At 42.7% G+C, this 23,414-nt stretch overlaps 1 protein-coding gene across 7 annotated transcripts in view; it reads left to right on the forward strand.

The window, feature by feature from the left end:
- The window catches only part of LOC139278592 (troponin I, slow skeletal muscle-like), a 41,655-nt gene extending 19,669 nt beyond the window's left edge, over positions 1-21,986 (forward strand). The window contains exons 1-10 of one of the 7 annotated variants that reach the window (XM_070897540.1): positions 9,659-9,702; positions 13,502-13,627; positions 14,199-14,231; positions 15,598-15,735; positions 17,120-17,161; positions 17,270-17,401; positions 19,463-19,552; positions 19,653-19,829; positions 21,501-21,592; positions 21,716-21,986. In XM_070897540.1, coding sequence (XP_070753641.1) covers positions 15,646-15,735; positions 17,120-17,161; positions 17,270-17,401; positions 19,463-19,552; positions 19,653-19,829; positions 21,501-21,592; positions 21,716-21,719 — 627 coding nt within the window. In that variant the 5' untranslated portion in view covers positions 9,659-9,702; positions 13,502-13,627; positions 14,199-14,231; positions 15,598-15,645 and the 3' untranslated portion in view covers positions 21,720-21,986. Of the gene's footprint in view, positions 1-196; positions 1,099-1,454; positions 1,492-9,658; positions 9,703-13,501; positions 13,628-14,198; positions 14,232-15,597; positions 15,736-17,119; positions 17,162-17,269; positions 17,402-19,462; positions 19,553-19,652; positions 19,830-21,500; positions 21,593-21,715 lie in introns of those variants that run through there. The other 6 variants (XM_070897534.1, XM_070897538.1, XM_070897539.1 and 3 more) reach the window with 6 other exon arrangements.
- Positions 21,987-23,414: the final 1,428 nt, after the last annotated feature.

Raw genomic sequence — 23,414 nt, forward strand, 5'->3', positions numbered from 1 at the left:
AGAGACTGTGGTGCAACAAGGCACTCAGACCAACCGTGAGCCCCATCCACACGAAATTGAGAACGTATACCAAAGAGCTTATGGTCAAGGTCACTTACGAGGGCACGGTGCATGAACTGCCACTCTGGATTGTCCCGGGCAATGGCCCCACACTGCTTGGAAGGAGCTGGCTGGGCAAAATCCGCTGGAACTGGGATGACATCCGAGTGCTATCACATGTCGATGAGGCCTCGTGTACCCAGATTCTTAACAAATTTCCTTCCTTTTTTGAGCCAGTCATTGGCAACTTTTCCGGGGCGTAGGTGCCAGAGGCACGACCCATTCACCACAAGGCACGAGCAGTACCTCATGATGAGGGAGAGAGTGGAAATCGAGCTGGACAGGCTGCAACGCGAGGGCATCATCTCCCCAGTGGAATTCAGTGAGTGGGCCAGCCCGATTGTTCCAGTACTCAAAAGTGATGGCACGGTCAGGATTTGCGGCGATTATAAAGTAACTATTAATCGTTTCTGGCTACAGGACCAATACCCACTACCTAAGGCAGACGACCTATTTGCGACGCTGGCAGGAGGCAAGACATTCACCAAGTTCGACCTGACTTGGGCCTATATGACGCAGGAGCTGGAGGAATCTTCGAAGGGCCTCACCTGCATCAACACGCACAAGGGACTGATCATTTGCAACAGATGCCCGTTTGGAATTCGGTCGGCTGCAGCGATCTTCCAGAGAAACATGGAGACCTACTCAAGTTGGTACCACACACGGTGGTCTTTCAGGACGACATATTGGTCACGGGTCGGGACACCGCCGAGCACCTACAAAACCTGGAGGAGGTCCTCCAGCAACTGGATCGCGTAGGACTGCGGCTGAAGAGGTCGAAATGCGTCCTCATGGCAACAGAAGTGGAATTTTTGGGGAGAAAGATCACGGCGGACGGCATTCAGCCTCTGTCTTGGCGTCTGTGGGCCATCAGGAACGCGCCCAGGCCACAGAACGTCACGGAGCTGCGGTCGTTCTTGGGACTCCTCAACTATTTTGGTAACTTCCTACCGGGGCTAAGCACCCTTTTAGAGCCCCTACATACATTATTGCGCAAAGGTGAGAACTGGGTATGGGAAAAAAACCAAGTAATTGCTTTTGAGAAAGCCAGAAACATTTTATGCTCCAACAAGCTGCTTGTATTGTATAACCCGTGTAAAAGACTCGTGCTAGCATGTGATGCATCGACGTACGGAGTCGGGCGTGTATTACAACAAGCTAACGTTGCGGGGAAGTTGCAACCTGTCGCCTATGCTTCCAGGAGTTTGTCTAAGGACGAGAGGGCCTACAGCATGATTGAGAAAGAGGCATTAGCGTGTGTGTTCAGGGTAAAGAAAATGCATCAGTACCTGTTTGGCCTCAAATTTGAGCTGGAAACGATCATAAACCCCTCACATCCCCGTTTGCTGAAAACACGGGGATAAATACTAATGCCTCAGCCCGCATACAAAGGTGGGCACTCGCGCTATCAGCGTATAACTACTATACCATCCCTCACAGACCAGGCACCGAGAACTGTGCGGATGCTCTCAGTCGGCTACCATTGCCCACCACAAGGGTGGAAATGGCGCAGCCTGCAAACTTGTTGATGGTCATGGAAGCATTTGAAAATGATAAATCACCTGTCACGACCCGCCGGATTAGGACTTGGACCAGCCAAGATCCTCTGCTGTCCCTAGTAAAAAACTATGTAGTGCATGGGAGCTGGGCAAGCATCCCCGTTGAAATGCAAGAGCCAATCAAGCCGTTCCAGCGGCGAAAGGACGAGCTGTCTATTCAGGCAGACTGCTTGTTGTGGGGTAACCGCATAGTGCTACCAAAAAAGGGCAGGGAAACGTTCATCTCTGATCTCCACAGCACACACCCGGGTATAGTAATGATGAAAGCGATAGCCAGATCCCACGTGTGGTGGCCCGGTATCGACTCTGACTTGGAGTCCTGTGTACGGCAATGCAGCATTTGTGCTCAGTTGAGCAACGCGCCCAGAGAGGCACCACTAAGTTTGTGGTCCTGGCCCTCCAGACCATCGTCGAGGATCCATGTCGACTATGCGGGCCCGTATCTCGGTAAAATTCCCTGGTGGTGGAACATGGAAGTGCATGCTTTATAGATACACAACATCCTGGTGGTGGTGGATGCTTTTTCAAAATGGATTGAATGTGAAATAATGTCGGGAAGCACCGCCACCGCCACCATTGAAAGCCTGAGGGCCATGTTTGCCACTCACGGCTTGCCTGACATACTGGGCAGTGACAACGGGCCATGTTTCACCAGTGTCGAATTTAAAGAATTCATGACCCGCAATGGGATCAAACATGGCCCCGTTTAAACCAGTCTCCAATGGGCAGGCAGAGCGGGCAGTACAAACCATCAAACAGAGCCTTAAACCAGTCACGGCAAGCTCACTCCAAACCCGCCTGTCCCGAGTACTGCGCAGCTACCGCACGAGACCACACTCGCTCACAGGGGTGCCGCTGGCTGAGCTACTCATGAAAAGGACACTTAAAATCAGACTCTCGCTGGTTCACTCTAACCTGCATGATCAGGTAGAGAGCAGGCGGCAGCAACAAAATATAAACGATGGTCGTGCCACTGTGTCACGGGAAATTGATCTGAATGACCCTGTGTATGTGCTAAACTATGGACATGGTCCCAAGTGGATCGCGGGCACGGTGATAGCTAAAGAAGGGAATAGGGTATTTGTAGTCAAACTAGACAATGGCCAAATTTGCAGAAAGCACCTGGACCAAACGAAGCTGCGGTTCACAGACTGCCCTGAACAACCCACAGCAGACACCACCTTTTTCAAGCCCACAACACACACCCAAAGGATCAATGACACCACGCTGGATCAGGAAATCGAACCCATCATGCCCAACAGCCCAGCAAGGCCAGGCTCACCTAGCAGCCCTGCAGGGCCAACAACATGCCAGTCCAGTGAGGGCACAGCCAACACACCAGAACAGACATTTGTACAGAGGCGTTCCACCAGGAAAAGAAAGGCTCCCGACCGCCTCACCTTGTAAATAGTTTTCTCTTTGACTTTGCGGGGGTAGTGATGTTTTGTATCTGTAAAGCATGCACTCCCATGTTCCGCCACCAGAGAGCTCATCCCTGAAGTCGCTAGGGCTCCCAGGATCCCTTGGGAGCATTGTATATAAGCCGGCCCCTAAGGCTTGTTCCTCACTCTGGAGTGTCTTAAAGACTGAGGTCACCGTTTAACCTCCCTGTGTGCAGCCTCATCTGTGTTAGGAACACAATAACCGTCTCATCAGAGCTCATTTCCACTGATTTCCATCCCTCTTCCCGATGCCTGTGGACGTCCCCATCACCACATCAATTTTCCTTTCCATACCAAAAGCCCCAAGACTGAAATGATAGACAATAGCAAACATTAAATATTCCAATCAACATTTATCAAACAACAATAAATTGTATAACTTTTTATTTATTCAACACCCTTGTGCATTTCCTTATTACCCCTTTTTCATTGACCAATTCTACTGCTTCTTCGTAGTGTGTTCCCTGTGGCTACAGCATGGCTGGTGGAAGGCTGCTGTGTGTCAGGGTAAGAGACTACAGATGGTCTTGCAGGACGCCCTCGACCAGCTTTGGGCCTGGAAGGTCCGTCTGTAGATCTCACCACCTCAGGCTGGGCGGCGGCCGTCTGCGCTGGTTGTATGATGGGCAGCTACAAGTGCAATGGTGGTGGCAGTGGTGGGATCAGGAATGATGTCATCCTGAGAGAGGACAGCAAGTTCCTGCTCTACTGACCCACTTCCACTCCCCCGGGCCAGCACCTCAGCATCCCCAACAATCTGCTGGAGCACAGATTTCTGGGCTGCTGCAACACCGTGTGATCCCTGGTCGACTGTGGTGGACCCAATGGCGATGGCATGCAGCTGAGACTGCATGACATCATGAAGTTGCGTGGCATCAAGCTGAGACCGCATGAGAGCAGTCTGATCTTCCATGTGAGCAACAATTGACTATTGCAGCAACAAGATGTTGCATTGCTTCCACCTGTGCCGCCGTGGAAGCTGCTACAATGCCCATGATACGCGTCATGAGGTCTGAATCCGCACGGTCTCTTTGGGAGTCCACCATCGTCTGCACATTGGCAATGATGGGCTCCATTGTGTGTGCAGAGCTGTGTACAATGCAGGAGGCAAATTCATCCATGCTCCTTACCACTCTTGGGCACCCTTGCCATTGCACCTATCATGTTGGAGTGGATGGCCATCACTCTTTGTGTAAACGCCTCTCCATCAAGGTCCTCATCTGAGTCCTGTGCAACAGAACCCGCTTGCGAACTCTCCCTCCAGGGAGATGGCTCCCGAGGTTCCCTGCTGCTTGTCCGTGCTGCAGCCCACTAGGCCCAAGTGCAGACCCCTGTACTAAGCTAAGCTCCAAGGAGCGCGTGGTGTCAGTATCTGAGCTGGTACCTGGCTCCTCTTCCCCTCCTCATCCCCGTCACCCTCTTCTTCTCCCTCGTGACTCAGTTGGGAGTCTCAGGCACAGGCTGCTCATCTGCTGCATGGTTATCTGGCACAAGAGTCTCGTTTAGGTGAGGGCAGGGGGGCAGGAATGGAGCAAGGAAGGCAGACAGAATGAGCTGGAAAGTGATAAGGCCTTCTGGTTTAATGGGGAAGTGGGATGAAAAGAGGCGATAAAGATACTATTGTTGCCCCCAGTCGGCTCAACGTCTCCACCGGCCACGGTGCCCACCACCTGCGGGCCAATGAGCCGCAGCACTCGCTCCTCCAAGTCAGTCAGCTGGCGCAGTTCAGCTCCGCACCCCCCCCCCCCCTTTGCTGGCCGACACCTCTGCGGCCACCTTTGCCCACATAGCCCTAAAACCTGTAGAGTTGGCCTTCTCCCAGATGGAGGGAACAGTGCATCCCTCCTTCTCTCCACTGACCCCATCAATGTCTCCAATGCCAGGTCATTGAAACGATTGGCCCTTCTATGAGGTATTGGAGCAGCCATCGCAAACCTTCCTTGCAGCTCTGTCAACTCCAGCAATGATGAAAATGACCAGGTGCTGCCTGAAACGACATCTATGTTTCTATGAGCTTATTGTGGATGATTGCATCGACATCAAGGCCTTGACGGAATCCTGGCTGAGAGGTGATGACACCTTACCCCGAAATGAAGTCTTCCCACCTGGCTGTACCTTCCACCACTTGCTCAGCCTAGACTGTCACGGTGGCGTTGTGGCTCTTTTCACCGAATCACACGTTGGTCTGTCCCCTACTCCGCTGGCACTTTGTCCACCTTTGAGCATCTCACCTTGTTCCATCCCTTTCACCTCATTTAAATTCTCTTTTTCTACCGCCCACCCATACAAGAACCATACAAATTTTATCACCGAGATATCTTCACTCCTTTCCTCCCCCAGCCTCTGCACCGAACGACTTGTCATTCTCAGTGATTTCAACGTCCATCTCAATTCATCATCCTCCATCTCTTCTGAGTTCACTGCCCTCCCTTAATCTCTCCTTCCGTGTAAATTCAACAACCCATATTCATGGCCACTCCCTTGACCTGGTGTGGCCTCGCTACTCCCATCATGTCAATCTCAGATAAGGTCATCTCTGATCACTTCTTTGTATCACTCTCCACCCACATCCCCTTCCCTCTCCCAACCCTACTTCCAGAGTGTTCACCCCTGGAAAACATTATTTCCCAATTCACTTACAACTGTACTTTCAAAATCCTGTCTAGCATTTGCCTTCCATTCGCCACAACATGTCTGCAGCTACTGATTTGCTCAACTACACCCTCACCTCCACCTTTAATGCCATAGTCCCCATTAAAACCAATACTCCTTCTAACCCTGGCCATTCCTCCTGTACGGCCTTCATCTCTGCTCTCTTAAGTCCAAGGGACGCAGACTTGAATGGGTATGGATATTCTCCACGAGATCTGGCTAGACCACATAAACCACTATCGGGTCCTGCCAAACTGCTCATTATTACAGGATCATCCTGAATGTAAAGATAACCCAAGCTTCTTTTCTCTACTGTAAACCGTCTTCTTAAACCCCTCTCCCCTGTCTCCTCCATCCTCACCTCCAACAACAAGTGCGAGGAGCTCATGGACTTCTTTGTCACTAAGATGGAGACCATCCGATCAGCTGCCTCTGCCACTTCCCTCCCTTCCCCTAGCTTCAATTTTAAAATTCTCATCTTTGTTTTCAAATTCCTGCATGGCCTTGTCCCTCCCTATCTCTGTATTGGCCTCCAGTCCCACAACCCTCTGAGATATCTGCGCTCCGCTAATTCTAGCCTCTTGAGCATCCCCAATTTTAATTGCTCCACCATTGTTTGCTGTGCCTTCAACTGCCAAGCCCCTAGCTCTGCCTTTCTCTTCTCCTTTAAGACACTCCCGAAAACCTATGGGGGCGAAATTGGGTACTGCTGCATTTGGGACGCTAAGTTTTTAGAAAATAGGTGCAGGTGTAGGCCATTCGGCCCCTCAAGCCTGCACTGCCATTCAGTAAGATCATGGCTGATCATTCCCTCAGTATCCCTTTCCTGCTTTCTCTCCACACCCCTTGATCCCCTTAGCCGTAAGGGCCATATCTAACTCCCTCTTGAATATATCCAATGAACTGGCATCAACAACTCTCTGCGGCAGGGAATTCCATAGGTTAACAACTCTGTAAGAAGTTTCTCCTCATCTCAGTCCTAAATGGCCTACCCCTTATCCTAAGACTATGTCCCCTGGTTCTGGACTTGCCCAACATCGGGAACATTCTTCCCGCAACTAACCTGTCCAGTCCCGTCAGAATCTTATACGTTTCTATGAGATCCCCTCTCATCCTTCTAAACTCCAGTGAATAGAGGCCCAGTTGATCCAGTCTCTCCTCATATGACCGTCCAGCCATCCCTGGAATCAGTGTGGTGAACCTTCGCTGCACTCCCTCAATAGCAAGAACGTCCTTCCTCAGATTAGGATGGCAAGGCCCTTATTCACAAGTGAACGAACCAACATGATCAAAATGGATTATCCGATCAATGATCTCATTTTCTGTTTTTGGGACCTTGCTGCGCATAACCTGGTTCCTGTATTTACCTACACAACAGCAGGTACTACAATTCTAAAGTAATTAATTGGCTTTGAAGCACATTGGGACATACTGAGGACATGAAAGGCATTAAATAAACGCAAGTCCATTCTTTCAATAGCCATTTGTGGTGAAAATTTCACTTTCTAATATCACTCTGAAAAGGAATCTTCTAACTTCAACCTTCATTCTTCTGCTGATAATTCTTATTCAGTTACCCCTTGTTTTATATTGCTGTGAGTGGGAAACAAACAGCATCTACCCTTTGTTAGACTTGCACTTGTCCATAGACTTTTTATGGGGTTTTGCATGGCAAGTTACTATCAGCTGGACATCCATCAGGGCATCTGGGGCCTGTATGAACAGAGAAGCGACTCTGCATCTCCTTAGGCAATCAGATTAAAGAATCATTAATGAGCAGTGCAGAGTCTGAACCAGGAAGTGTAAGTTAGAATAGTAAATATAATGTCAAATCATGTACAGAAAACAACATAAAGAGAGGGGAAGAAAGGTTGGGTTGAGAGAGCAATAAAAGACAGAAAGAAAAAGTTTTAACAAACTACTTAAAAAAAAATAACTCCAAAAATAATTAAAAGCTGAAGGAATGAGACTCCACGTTTGTAATAGTTAATTTTCAATGCCACAGAGGTTGTTTGACAATAATTAAAACTCAACGCACTGTTAAAAGGGTACTTATACTGGAATGGACAAGCCCTAACTTATTGTGGTGAATTTAGTTCATATCTACGATGTCAGTACAGGAAATTGATGCCATTCAATACATTTGAATGGGGAGCCAGACGGCGAGATGCCGTTTTCGCGCAAGCTTACGGAGAAGTGGCGCATCTCAAACAGCAACTTCTGGATTTTCCTGTTTAACTGAACATCTCTGTGCGCTGTCTGATTTGCGCATGAATAATGGTGAGCGCAGTTAGCCTCACCATTATTTTCACAGCAAAATCTGAGCCATTATCTGTACATATTAAAGTAATCATGGTAAATTCTGGCATGGTATAAAATGCATATCAAGCCTGCATTACACAAAATTATTTTTTTCTGCACAGTACAGAAATTAAGATGGAAACAGTTTTACTAGATGGACAATTAAAATAAATAGTGTAGTCATAAGAAAGGGATTTCAGAGCTCACATTCCCCAGTGTGATAACCGCGTGCCTCACATTCCTGGACTATCAGATAGTGAAGCAAAATCTCCAAACCACATTGAAACATTCTGAATTTTATTAACAAGTGTCTCTGCATATTGAAACACATGCACTGAAACAGTTTGATTAAGTTATTGCAATACAATGATTGTTAATTTTGCAGAGTTTGTGAAATTACCAGTGAAGTTGAAAATAATTTCGACATTGCTTCATGGAGTCAGAATTTCTAAAAAAAAAATATATTTTCAAAACTTCACAAATAAGTTTTCTATCAAAATTGAAATTTGTCTTCTTTTTCTTCAGATATTTAATTCAAATTTGCATCTAAAAACCTTAAACGATAGTGGTGTTAGTACTGATTGCATCGATAATGTTTTTAATTCTTTATGGGTCATTTCCAAGCTTAAAACAGTTCATATTTATCGACAAAACACTCGTCGAATACCACATTAACAACACTAATCATTTTTGTTATTTTATCTCCGTTGTAAAAATAAATATGCAAATAGACCAAGTGGATTTATGTGATGACAACTTTTCACTGCTTTTGAGAGATCACAGCAGCTCTTTGTTGCTGTGGGATGGAATGTTTTTTTTGTTTCCACCCTCTCGCTCCAATTCCAGTTATATATTGAAGCTGCACCATGTTGCTGGTTGAAATATATGGAAATGCAAGAGTTTCATCGATTGTAACCTGATGATTTTTCTTCCAGCAAGATGCAGAATGATTAACACAAAACATTCTTCTGCTGCTAATTAGAAATACAAAAGGAAAATTGAACCACCTACTGAGGGAATTATCATTTCTGCAGCATTTTATGCAGCAATATCCAGCAATGCTACATACTGACACAATGGTGAGATTGATTTCCTAAAATACATGTTATGGATCAACGTGACACACATTTTGCTCATGTGGATGGAAAGATACAGCAATGAATTGGTGCAAAGAACTAGACATTGAAAGTGTTTGCATCCTTGAGTTTTCCTTTAGCAAAATAAAATAATTAACAGATATACACGATTTTCCTATTTTTTTTAATGGATGAATAATATTTTGTATTTGGTGTGACAAAAAATAGACAAAGGTAGCTTTCAGGTTCTAAATGTTAATCTGCATAGTCTTTCATTTGTTTCAAATTTCCAGTTCAAAGATTCTTAATAAAAAAACAAGCAGCTTGCTTTTTGCCACTACAAAAGTATTAGAATGCGAGCACAGTGTTTCCTGAGCCTAACTGAGGCTTGTGTGTCAGATGCTGAATGATCGCTAAAAATAAACGATGACGTGTTTTCAAGTGTTACTGCTAAATTTATTGTCCAGTCAGAGAATAGTTCCATTTGATGTTTTATAATAAATACCTGCATATGTCCATTCACTTCTAGCTTTGTTTCCCAACGAAGAGAGAAGTCTGATTGTCATAACGAAGGTAAGAATGGTTCAAACATTTATTACAAAAGAGGATTAGAGTTAGTAGCATACCAAACTATGCATTTAAAAAAAAAAAGCTTTGGGACTTTGGAGTTATACATCCCATAGTTTTACAGTGTTAATTGAAGTGTAACAAATTATTACCTTTAGTCTTTTGCCTTTTGGATCAGATTAAATAATCAGTAAAATTATGTATATTGATAATAGATGTTTGCAGTGAAAGCTGTTCATGTTAAAAGTAACCAATATGGGACAGTATTACCCAACTAACCCTCGTATATTATTATAAACAATAGACTTTTAAATGATAATTGAATATATAAGCAACCAGAAGGATTAGTGTTCAGAAAAAGCAGAATTGAATATCTGTGACAGAACACAGTAGTGACTGATGTGTATAAAAGTTGATTTACTGTTAAATAATCACAGTAATAGGTTATTGGAAAAAACAAATTGACTTGTTGGTTTTAAGATTAGTGGCTACAAAGTTAGAGGCAGTGAGCAGATAGCATCTGAACTATTGTTCGAGGAGCTCTTGAGCTTTTACAATCCAACCCATGAAGCTCAGACAACTCATTTCTATTTGCACATATATTTCTTATTTGCTGATTCGTACTATTTGACGTTTCTGGGCCTTAGGGTTTTGAAGGTTTTTTTTTTAGCATAATTGCCTCATTTATGGATAAATCCTAAATCAAAATCTGTATTAATTGCAGCAATGGGAACATGTGTTCAACTTTCATTTGTGACCCCATAACTCATGGTACAGAATTATATTGCCCACAAAGATTGGAGACGCCTTAATTAGAAGATGAGGCATGACTGAATCTTTCAATTGAAATATTTACCATCATTGCTCTGTGGGAGATATTCTTGGAAATGTAATTATGTATCGATCTAATGCATCAGTAATAACTTTAGCTACTCTCTTATATTTATATGATTCACCGGTGAAATCAACAAAGTATTTTCTACCACGTGAATTGATTTTTGTCCCCTCCTTTAATCAAAGAAGGAAATGTCTGCTTGTACTAAGACAGATTTCAGAACTGATAGGGTTGAGGTTCAGATGGGTATAATACTCTTTGCAGGACACTAGATGGCACATTTGACTAAAACCCCAGCTTTGGAAACAGTTCATTCTGATTTATGTCTCAGTTATGATAGACATTTGACATTGGCATACCACAATCTTTCGCACTGCAGTAACAGCAAACACGCAGTATAATACTAATGGATGGTTGGAGAAGGCACTCTTGCATTTTTGATACTATGGGGGTAATTTTAACCAAACTTCCCGGGTAGAAATCCCGTGGGAGTGGGTGAAACACCAGTTTCACACCTTGCCCAATATTACTCTTCGTTGACTTAAATGGAGAGTATAATTGGAAGGGGTGTTAAACCAGCGTTGTACCGAATCCCATCAGTTTCAAGATGGCTGGGTTAGGTTAAAATTGCTCCTCAGCTGCAGCATCATTGCAGTCAATGCACATCTAACTTTTGGAACTTTCAATGTATCTATCTAGTAAGCAGCTGAGCCACATAGCCAGCAAGGTCACAGATTCACACCTTGGTCAGTACTGAGTCAGCTGAGGTGGTCGTCGTGCCCTAATAATTAGTCTGTGCCTCTGGGTTAGGGAAGGAACATAAGCAGTGGTGCCCTTCCTGATTTCTATTCAATGACCTCTACTGGAATGTGTGTGGATGTCAGCTGATAGGATTGTGCTCTTCAAATAGCCTGATAAGGCACTCTTGTCAAGGCTTGTACATGAAAAAATGACTCTTGAATGAGGCATCAAACTAAACCCAAACAAAGAGTCAGCACCTTCAGACAGAAGGGAAGAGAATTAAATCGATGGATGAAATTGGTGACAAAAAAACTTAACATTTAAAAGAACTAGCTCCCCAATCGCTCAGTAAGTTTATTTAGTGAGTAGCTGAAGTAGCTGAGGAAGTTCTTAGGTTCAACCACCTACTTGTACTGAGTTAGATGGTCTCAGCCAGCGCAGTGGTAGTGGAGCTTAGTGCCCTGGTTGCTATAGTTACCCCATCACCTCTGCTGGAAGTGTGTGTGTGTGTGTGTGTGTGTGTGTGAACATCAGCTGAGGGAAGGATTGGGCTCAGCTGAGGTGGTCTGGTGGAATAGGCTGTTAAACCTCACTGCCAAGGCTCACACATGAACAGTTGCCACTGGGCAAGATATTGGTGCGTGAGCAACGGTGCTCACTGGACCATAGTCTTCAGAAGAGCAGAGGGGATACTTGGCAAGAAAGAAAAATAAAGTTCAAAGGAAAAAAATCTCCAGTGGCCTGCAGTATTTCTAACAATAAAAAGGAACTAACCATCAGTTCATTGACAGTTCGAAGCTGGTAAACAGTACTCCAAGAATATCCCTGAGCATTCTTGCACAAAACTCTGCACTCCCCTATGTAACAATGGATCAGTACAGCTCGGGGCTTCTGGTTCATTCCACTGTCGGAGAGAGTACCAGGTTGTGCAGTATGGGTTATGAAAGTAGAGTTTGTAGCAGGTATGGGGATCTGGAACTTTGTTCCAAGAGTTTGGACTGTCATAGGCCCAAATTAGAACTCTGACTGAATATTACCTCAGAAATGCAAGTTTCTATTCAAAAAAAGTTAAACATTTCAGAGCATAATATACTGTAAATACTAAGACTACGATGGCTAACTGACAATAACAAGATAATTATATCTGGGGTGAATTTCCTCAGAACTTCTCCTATACTGCCATCATCACTTCATCAGATATGCAGCAGAAACCATGAAGTTATGGTGGTGGAGTAGGTGAAGCTCCAGGTAACTTCACTCCATAGTCTATATTTTAATGAGCAGCTGCAGATACTGTGTTCGATATCAACACTTAAAGCAGTTAATGTCTGTATTTTGCTCAAAAATGTAGGCCTAGTTTTGAATGGAAGTGATTAAGCTTTACGGTATTGTTCAGACATGATACTAAGGGGGCGAAATTGCCCCTTTTTTAGAGGCCCGATAGCGCATCTGGGGGTGCTAACGGGGAGGAGGAGACTTTCTGCCTGGGGGGTGGGGGCACTACAGGCTCCTGGGAAATTTCCCGGGAGTTTGCAAAGACACTGCGATACTGGTGCGGGTAGATGTCAACACCAGCTTCGCAGGTTGCAAAGTTGGCCAACATCCACTCTCGGGGCGTTACTTAAAGGGGAGTCCGCCATCTTTTCAGGATTGCTAACTCTCGGGTCGGCTCCAGGATGGCAACCCTAGCGTGATCCAGGCCACCATCACGCTGCCCTGGTGGCCTAACGGAGACCATCAGAGGTCTTGCAGAGTGCGCAGCGGACCTCCCCTTTAAGCGGAGGGGAGGGGCGTTGAAGCGTATTGGCGCTACGCGGAGCATCCGCATAACGCTTGACTCACTGTCCCAGTAGCGCCCCGGGACCCGCCCCCAAAGGAAGTGGAGCGTGTGAAATTGCGGAGGAGGAGGAGTAAGTAAGGAGGAGCGGTAAGCCCAATTCAGCGGCAGGGGCGGGTCTAGTTACCGCCCCCAATTGGGGCGCAGGGCAATTTTCCCCCCTAAATATCTTGATTAGCTCAGTAACAGCCAATAAACCTGTTATATTTGGGTTTTATAAGAATTGGCAGTTTTTAAAAAACTTACTTTAAACATAGAGATCAATGAACTACAGAGATAAGGGATGGGGAAAAGGGAGAAAGAAGAAAGTGCATCACTGCACAAGTGATAGAAAATAAACAGTTCTCTTCTGTGACTTAAAGGTGCTTTTATATTCATGCTTATGTCACCAGGTTCCCAAGCATGAGATATATACAGCTGATTACAAGTCAAATGCGAAGGCACTTCTACATTGTGCGAGACCCGTGCAAGTACTGCCAGGCTCTCTAAGTTTCGTCCAGCCAGCTGCAACTCAAAATGTAAGGTGCATACTGCACAAGATGTGCTCCGTTGCTACCAAGTTCCCAAAGTACAGGATTTATGCAGCCAAATGTAAAAGCGTTGGGGCTCATTAATATTGGTGGCCCGAAAGAATAATGTAATATTAAAGCTCCTTTGAAATTAGATTTGTTAGAGCTGAGCATGAACGGAAACTAAGAAGAAGCTGGAGAATCAAAAAGTGATAGATACAGAGGTTGAAGAACAGAATATGAAAATTAGTTAGAGAAAATAACAGTTATGTTTGTCAGGAAAGTGAATCTAAGGAATACTGAACTACTGTATAATCTAAGAAGACAGCTATGCTTCTAAAAATATGAAGCCAGAGCGATGGGGGAAAGCAACAAGCACAAGAATCACTGAAGCAAACCCTTAATTGGAAACTTTGTTATTATTCATTGAAGTTATTTAATCTCTTTGCTGTTGTTTCTCCAAATCATAACATTGAGAAGTGAAAAGGTATACTTCAGCAATGAACTACATGACTTGCTTTTACACTTTCACTTCTATCAAATTGCTGGAAGGGTATAATATCTCCCTTTGCTGTTACAGGTCTAAAGCCCATAACTCCAAAATGTCTGATCAGTAAGTCATTTTTTTCTTACTTTGAAATTAGATTTGTTTCTAAGATAGTTATCTAAAAGTCAAGAGCTAAAATATTTAAATTCCATATTGGTGTCCACGTTTTCTTTTATTAAAGAGGTAGCACCTTTGTGAAAGGAATTTTTGCTAACCCTTCATTTTTTTCCTAAACAGCAAAATGGTAAGGTCACAAATTGTGTTACTTGTGTGTGTTGTTTTTATGACTAAATTGACACAAGGTTCTTCTGCTTCCTCTTTACCTAAAGGTTTACATTTTTTTTTGCCAAACTTGAGCAGACAATATGGGCCCAGAATGGCATACCCCTACACTCCACTGAGCCGATTTCACACGATAATGTGGGGTCAGCTCATTTAAATATTTTTGTGGTGCACCAATGATGTGCTGGGAGTCGTGGCCACATTATCATGAACCAGCAACTATTGAAGGGCTGCCGGCTGCCCTTCAAACACTGATATGTTTTTAAACTGAATGATTTGGAGCATAACGCCCCTTTTCATGTGTTGGGCTTTGGAGGTCAAAAGCATGAGGTTCATCAACGAAGAGTGGTTCTATTAAAAGGAATGGTGTACACAAGGAAAAAGCACCTTTTTTTTGTCGGCCTTCCCTGAAGAACTATTCCAAATGGGTGCTGAATGCCTGGAGTACCGCTCATAGAAATTGGGGTCTTGATCAGCCTTGCTCCCAGTGCACTATATGCTACCCGAACGCATTGGCCACATCGGTCATGTGTAGTGCATATCAAACACATAGCAGGCCTCTGTTCCAATTATGGAATTCCTATGCCAGAAACGCTGCAGTCCCATGGTTTTTTGAAGGTGGTGCCCTTTTCAGTCTTTGGTTTACAATAAAAATTGTGAACTCCTGCTGCCACTCTGGTTTGTGCATCAACAACGTGCATTTTTAAAGGAGTAAGGACAATGATTGAACATTGTTTATTTGTTCCAACCCACAATAAGTGTACTCGTTCCTCTTACCTTGAAAGGTCTCACATAAAACTGTATGGTATTTGATTTCTCCATGGCACAGTATTTTGAAACTGTGTCCAAATTACAATAAAGTTGAGCAATAAAATAAAGTTGTCAACAGAAATGTAAGAAAATAGGATCGCCTTTAAATTTAAAATATATTTGGAATGCTACTATTTTCCAATTGGTATGATGTTCTCTCTGATGAACTTATTCTCTCTCTCTCTCTTTCAGGAAAGAGGTAAGCATTTTAACAGACCTGGCGTTAGGTCTCCATGGCATTTGTATTTGTTATTATTCACATTTTGTTGCTTATGATTTAATATTTGTGCCATTTTGACAATCTACAAGTTCTCTAACAATTAGATCTTTAATATTTTAGCAGCATGAAGAAGAAGTCATTGATGAAACGGAAGAGACTGAAGAAGTAATGGAACCAGAGCCACCGAAACCAGCACCTCCAAAGCAAGCTGCTCCACCACCGAGAGCTCCAGGGGCTCAGCATGAGACAAATGCTAAAGTATGCAGTCAGTTTCCTCACGCTCCCCCTCAACAAGATAGTTTAACTTTTTCCACTCTTTCTATTTTCCCACAATTTTCATTAGGGAATTAGTGAATGCATGTACATAATATGTAGAAGTCTGTAGATCTCACACAAATTCTGAAAAAAAGGTGATTATAACTAGATCTTTATCACGCTTTTTATGTTAAAGATATCATTGAAACAATCCTTCTTCAGGAAGCCCTGCTGGGGCTGTGCAGTAGTATTCACACTGTGCAATGGCATAGTACCACAATGCACTGGATGAAGCTTTTCGTCCTGTGATTCGACACATGAGGAATTGTCAGACTAAGACTAGGTATTGGGTTAGGAAGTACCTATATATTTTGACACCATTTATCAGTTTTAATTTATAATGGCTTTCATAATGTCAGTCTGCTTTTCTCCAAACAAAACTTTGACTTCCTGTCAGCAAAAGTTGGGAAATATATTACAACTAAATGTCTCTAGCTTAAACAGCATCACAGAACAGAAAATAATATTTTTGTATTAGTTCAGTCCAAAGCGATGAAAGAAAAGGGATACAGGAGAAACTTCTTTACCCAAAGAGTGGTTAGAATGTGGAACTCTCTACCACAAGTAGTTGAGGAAAATAGTATTTAAAGGGAAGCTAGATAAACACATAAGGGAGAAAGGAATAAAAGGTTATGTTTATACGGTGAGATGAATAGGTGTGGCAGGAGACTCTTGTGGAGACTAAATACTGGCATGGTCAGTTGGGCCAAATGGCCTGCCTCTGTTCTATACATTCTATGTGTTTAAAGTAATTGGTAGAAGGGTTAGAGGAGATTTGAGGGGAAATGTCATCACCCAGAGGGTGGTGGGAGTCTGGAACTCACTGCCTGAAAGAGTGGTAGAGGCAGAAACCTCACCACATTTAAAAAGCACTTGGACGTGCACGTGAAGTGCCGTAACTTACAAGGCCGAAATGGCCTCCTTCCATGCTGCAAATTTCTATGATTCTACGTAAAAGTATATTTTTAACATGCCACATTAATAATGCTAAGTCAGGTCCTTAAGCAGGTCACAAGTAGGTCTACATGAAAGTATAATATATTCTCATACTTTTACAGGTCACTTTTTCTGAGTGCTCAAAGTTGGAATATAAATGATTTTGCTGTATTCACAGTTTTGTTGTATTTTTGTATCATAGGGATATATGAGTAAATTCACTGATCACATGCTCACAGCAGAAAGGAGTGCAAGTTGATGAATCAGTTATGTCTCAATTGTATTTTATTCAAGTATGAGAATGTATGGTCAGATGTATTTATCCAATAATGTAAAAGTCTCAACAGGACTGAAATAACCAGCCCTTGTTTGCTTTTATTGTCAATAACAGAGAAGTTGTAAGATCTCAGCGTCACGCAAACTCCACCTTAAGGTGAGGTAACATTTTTTTTTGTTTCCTAGTTTATTATTCCGAAGATATTTTTAAAAGCTTAGTCTTGCATTATTATCACATATTGACTTAATAACAATGTTTACACAGATCCTAATGCTGGGCATAGCCAAAGACGACCTAGAAAAAGAAATGGTTGATCGAAATGAAGAAAAGGAAAAATTCCTTGCAGAGCGTGTACCGCCCCTCAACTTCAGCGGCCTTTCTCTGACTGACTTGCAAGTAAGACCGTTTTGTAATGTATTTCCACTTAAGGCAGAAATGCATAACATTTACATCATTACATTTTGCTTCACAGTTGTAGGGTCTGTATGTTTTTTCTGGACCTTCAAATATATAAGTGTAATGTATTTGCTTCATGGGTTATTTGCTTAAGAATTCATAGCAACACATTGCTATTAAGAACTAGTTGATTTGTTAACAAAGGTTTAACAATCACACTACACATTACCAGTTCATTCACTAGGCTCACAACTGCATACCTCATCATGGGTGACCTAGACTCAACTGACTGGTATTTTATTGAGTCTTGTGAACGTCACGTGACTGGCTAAGCCACTCATAGTGCAACAGCTCTACAACTATTTTAGTTTGCAACAGCTCTACAACTCTTTTGGTTGGATAAAATAAAACAGTTAAATCAAGTGCCCCCCAATCTGGGGGCAACAGCTCTACAAACCTGTAAGCATACTCACAGGTGCATACATTATAATAAGCACCTCAGCTTTAAACACAATTGCGGGAATTTTGACTCCCAAACGGAAAGCGGTGGAGCATGCAGACCGTCCCTCTGGGACCTGCAGTGGAAGGCCTGGTCCATTTTAATGGCCAGGCCTCATTAACATGCTACCAGCCAGCTGTCCAACCAAGCTGGGAGTCCAGAGATAGCTTGCTGGCTTTGGGCCTGTAAATATTAGGTGGCCCAGAGATTGCCAAACTAGCAGACAGGTAAGTTGTGGAGGGGTGGGTTCATGGGTCGTAAGGGGGAAGGGATCCTGGGGCAGCAGGAGCCAAAACTTTCTTTGTGGGGCCCTGTCCCTCCTGTCTGGACAAAAATAAGTTTTAAACTTAATTGAGTATTCACCATGTTTTACTGAGTGGAGTGTCTGCATTGGACTTTCCACTCAAGCAGTCAAACTTACATTGGGCTCCTAATGCCATCATAGGACCTTGATTTACATTTATTCATGAGGCTCTCTCCTCAACTGCCCAAGATGGTCATGTTTAAATGTCTGCGGGGTGGGAAACAAGGAGTAAATGCACTGCTTGGATTTTAACTCCTGTTCTGTTGGGTGGAGTAGTTAAAATTCCCTCTTTGCTATTTTGACATGAAATGTGATATATTAATGAGAATATAAATGTTACTTTTAGTAGGGATGTTGAATTAAATGATTATGGAAAAAGCTGAGAAGGTTAAAGGGTGACTTGGTGAATGTCTTCAAGGTTATGACGCGTCATGCTAAGATAAATAGTGCAAGATTGTTTCCACTGGGTGATAAGACAGTAATAAGAGGGCACAACTTTAAGATAATCATGAAAAGAACCAAAATGGGTGTTAGAAAAGATTCTTCACGCAAGAGTGGTTAGAAAGGGGAATTCTTTGCCACAAACCGATGTTGAAGCAGTTAAAATTCCCCTTTTGACAAAGCCAAGTTCACTCTGAGTTATGATATATTGGAGAATATTCTAAAAGAGTACTTTTAAAAGGGAATTGGACAAAGATAAATATTCTAGGTTATGGGGAGCGATAGGCAGTCCCTCGGAATCGAAGAAGACTTGCTTCCACTCTAAAAGTGAGTTCTCAGGTGACTATAGTCCAATTCGGGAATTACAATCTCTGTCACAGGTGGGACAGACAGTCGTTGAAGGAAAGGGTGGGTGGGGAGTCTGGTTTGCCGCACATTCCTTCCGCTGCCTGCACTTGCTTTCTGCATGCTCTCGACGACGAGACTCGAGGTGCTCAGCGCCCTCCCGGATGCTCTTCCTCCACTTAGGGCGGTCTTTGGCCAGGGACTCCCAGGTGTTGGGGATGTCGCACTTTATCAAGGAGGCTTTGAGGGTGCCCTGAAATGTTTCCTCTGCCCACCTGGAAATCGCCTGCCGTGTAGGAGTTCCGAGTTGAGCGCTTGCTTTAGGAGTCTTGTGTCGGGCATGCAAACAATGAGGCCCGCCTAACTGAACTGGTCGAGTGTGGTCAGTGCTTTGATGCTAGCGATGAGAGTGGGATTGGACTAGGTGGCACATGTGACAATACTGACCAGAACTAAACTTTTATTGTTGCAGAATTTGTGCATAGAACTTCATCAAAAAATTGAGATTGTTGATGAAGAAAGATATGACTTTGAGTTCAAAGCTGGCAAGAACAGCTATGAGGTACATGACAAATTTGACATGTATTAATCTCTGCATTTTTTCATAATTATACTATGGAAGCATCAGCTTTAATATTTTGCTTACATTTTTCTGCCAACAGATTCATGATCTGTCCCTGAAAATTCTTGATCTTAGAGGGAAGTTTAAGCGACCCACTTTGCGTAGGGTGCGTGTTTCTGCTGATGCTATGTTGCGTGCCTTGTTGGGATCCAAGCACAAAGTATCTATGGATCTGAGAGCTAACCTGAAGTCAGTCAAAAAGGATGATACAGAAAAGGTAATAATTAAATAATATCTCACACTTTTCTGTGTTTCGATATTAGTAATTTCTTGATATTTCATTGGCCAGGACTTTGCGGTTCGCGCTCGCCGCTGACCTCGAAGAAAGCGGCCCAAAAAGATTTAGCGGGCTCTGGAGCATTAATTTCCTTTATTCCAACATGACTTTCAATCTGGGGCCATCAATAGGGGATCTGTGGTATCCAGCAACAGTGATGCCATCAAGCAGGCTGAGCAGCCAATCAGATTGAAGAATTCTCACAGACATCAAACCAGGAAGTAAAAAACACTTCACTTTTTAATCATTTTACAGAAAGCAAAATAAAGATTGGGACATACATATGGGTTTAAGGTAGAAGCTGAAATATCATAAACAAACTTTAAAGAAATAAAATAAAAATTAATTTTTGTTAGTTTAAAAATCATATTCTTTATCATGTAATGAAGGGAATGACACTACATTTATAAAATTAGTTTTTCAGGGCCAGCAAGGTTGTTTAGCAATAATTATGATTTAGTAAACTCAGTTACACCTCATTCAAAAAGGTTCAACATTTTCAATGGTTTTTACAGCGAGAATAGTGCATAAAAAGTTGAAGTTCACATCAAATCACCAATTCTGTGCTGAGTACATCTGCATAAACTGCAACAGACACTCTGTGGAGAATCAGGGTATCTCTGACAGCAACTTCCAGATTTCCGTGTTTAACTGCGCATGTGCGGACGCCAGAAGTTGCTGTCAGTTTTACACTGTAATGACGGCGATGCTGACAGTTTTATCATCATTACAACCGCAAATTTTGGGTCAATATGTTTGATATCTGCCTCAACAGTTATGCTCATGTTTGCAATGAAAATATTATGATCAGTTATTCTTAGATATTCATTAGACATTGAAATTCCACATGTATCAACGTAAACACATATGTTAAATAAACAGTCATTATGTTGGAAAGTTCTACTCTAATTGTCACACCTTCTACAGGGGATAAACACATAATTGTGGGAATGGCATGTTTTCTGTCGAGGATTAGCTCTTACTGCATGTTGATCACCTTTGTTTATGGAAGGCCTTAAACAATTTAGAGGTTTAGCCAGACTTCAAATGCACCAGACTTATGGGCTGGATTCTGGTGACTGTTGATTAGTTTATTGAACCAAATAACTCCATTCCGGCAGTAAGTTTTTCAATAGCTTTACAGGCCTCATTCCATCCTAGTTGCCTTGTTATAAGAACCCAGTAAACAAATCAATAGTCATCAGAATCCAGCCCATAAGTCTGGTGCATTTGAAGTCTGGCTAAACCTCTGAGTTGTTTAAGGCCTTCCATAAGCAATGGAGATCAACATGCAGTAGGAGCTAATCCTCAACTGAAAACATGCCATTCCCACAATTATGTGTTTATCCCCTGCAGAAGGTGTGGCAATTACAGTAGAACTTTCCAACATAATTACTGTTTATTTAACTTATGCATTTATGTGAACAGAACTGAATATCGTGCAGGAGTATAACGGACACTTGTTGCGACAACATCCGTTTAGCGGTGCAGCGCAAGATGAATTTCTACCCCGTACAGTTTTGTTCAGTTTTTAAAATTTTCTTTAGCTTGATTCTAAACAACTATCTTTTATATATTACATTTTATACAAGTTTTGCAAACTCTCAACAGGAACGTAATGTAGAAGTGAGTGACTGGCGTAAGAACGTGGAGGCCAAGTCAGGCATGGAAGGCAGAAAGAAGATGTTCGATGCTAGTGCCCAGTGAGTGTTGCCAAATTCTAAACACCTTAAATGTTATGGATTCAACATCAAAAATGTGATTTCATTTAATCTTGACCTGAGAATATTGGTTTACGTTGGGCATTGACTTCTTTTTTTCCACAGGTAATCCATGCGGGATGTTTCAAGTTGCATGGACGTGTTTGCTGGTTGCTTTACTTTCAACTCTGCAGTGTTTGGCATGTTACATCTTCACACGCAGTAAATATTTGAATAAATGGGTTTCTCATTCACAACCATCCCCTGAGATTCACGTGCAGTATTCGACTTTTTGAATTGTTGATGATTATAAACACTATGATAAAGACAAGGTATGTTAAAAATGACTTGCTGTCTTGTAATGAAAAATGAGCAGTAAAATATTTACATAGAACTAGGTAATGTCAGTGTCTCGTTTTTATTATTGGACTTTTAATTTCTTAAACCTCAGCTGTCAGTTATTTGTTCTAAGAACTGTGCTCAATACCTTGATACAATGTGTAGAGTTCAAGAAATCTTCCGATGGATGCTGAGTGAATGTTATCAGTGCAGATTGGTGGAAGGTTGATTCCAGTATAACGTTATACCTGTGGCAATTATGAAAAAAATTATTTGTTGCTTTACAAGCAATAAATTCCACGGCAACAAAATATTATAATTTTCATCAGCCACAATAATAATGATTGTTAAAATTAGAGGTGAACATTGCTGTAGGAAAATAAATCATAAACACATAGGTCACTTGTCAGGAGATTGTTTTAGCTCGACTGGGTGCGGAATTTTCCTGGCTTCGATCAGCATCTGAGACCGGATCCTGAAAATCTATATGATTTGCTGATCCTCGCTCATAGATATCTTACTGACATTGGTGGAGCAACTCTCTGCAGAGAGGAGAGACCTGAAACAGTCGGTCTTTCGTTGGAGAACAGACACAATGTTGAATATTATCCTATATATACCTAGAATCAATGGCATGAGCAAGATGAACCTTCTTTGGAGACCTTTGTCTATTTATGAAAGGCTACAATAATCCAGTCATATTCCGTTGTTTCTGTATCGAATTCTCTCTCTTTGCCTGAAATCAGTGACTCAAGCTGGGGTATAGTTCCATGGGCATCAAGGACCTTTCTGTACCACACCCAAGTGGCTGCTCTTCATGCATGAGCCTCTACAGTAAGTGCCGATGGGTTATAGACTGAAGCTGATTCTATACATCCCCAACATCTAGAATCAGCATGGTTTTATGAAAGAGAAATCATGTTTGACAAAGTTGCTGGAGTTCTTTGAGGATGTAATGGGCAGGGTGGATAAGGGGGGACCAGTGGATGTGGTGTATTTGGATTTCCAGAAGGCATTCGATAAGGTGCCACATAAAAGGTTACGACACAAGATAAAAGTTCACGAGGTTGGGGATAATCTATTAGCATGGATAGAGGATTGGCGAACTAACAGAAAACAGAGTCGGGATAAATGGGTAATTTTACAGTTGGCAAACAGTAACTAGTGCGGTGCTGGGTCCTCAACTATTTACAATCTATATTAATGACTTGGACGAAGGGACCGAGTGAATGTAGCCAAGTTTGCTGATGATACAAAGATGGGTGGGAAAGCAAATTGTGAGGAGGATACAAACAATCTGCAAAGGAATATAGACAGGCTAAGTGAGTGGTCAAAAATTTGGCAGATGGAGTATAATGTGGGAAAATGTGAGGTTATTCACTTTGGCAGAAAAAATAGAAAAGCAAATAATTTAAATGAAGAAAAATTGAAGAAAATAAAATGTTGGCCTTTACTGCAAGGGGGATAGAGTATAAAAGCAGAGAAG

The sequence above is a fragment of the Pristiophorus japonicus genome, chromosome 13, assembly GCF_044704955.1.
Source record: "Pristiophorus japonicus isolate sPriJap1 chromosome 13, sPriJap1.hap1, whole genome shotgun sequence".
NCBI classification, from domain to species: Eukaryota; Metazoa; Chordata; class Chondrichthyes; family Pristiophoridae; genus Pristiophorus; species Pristiophorus japonicus.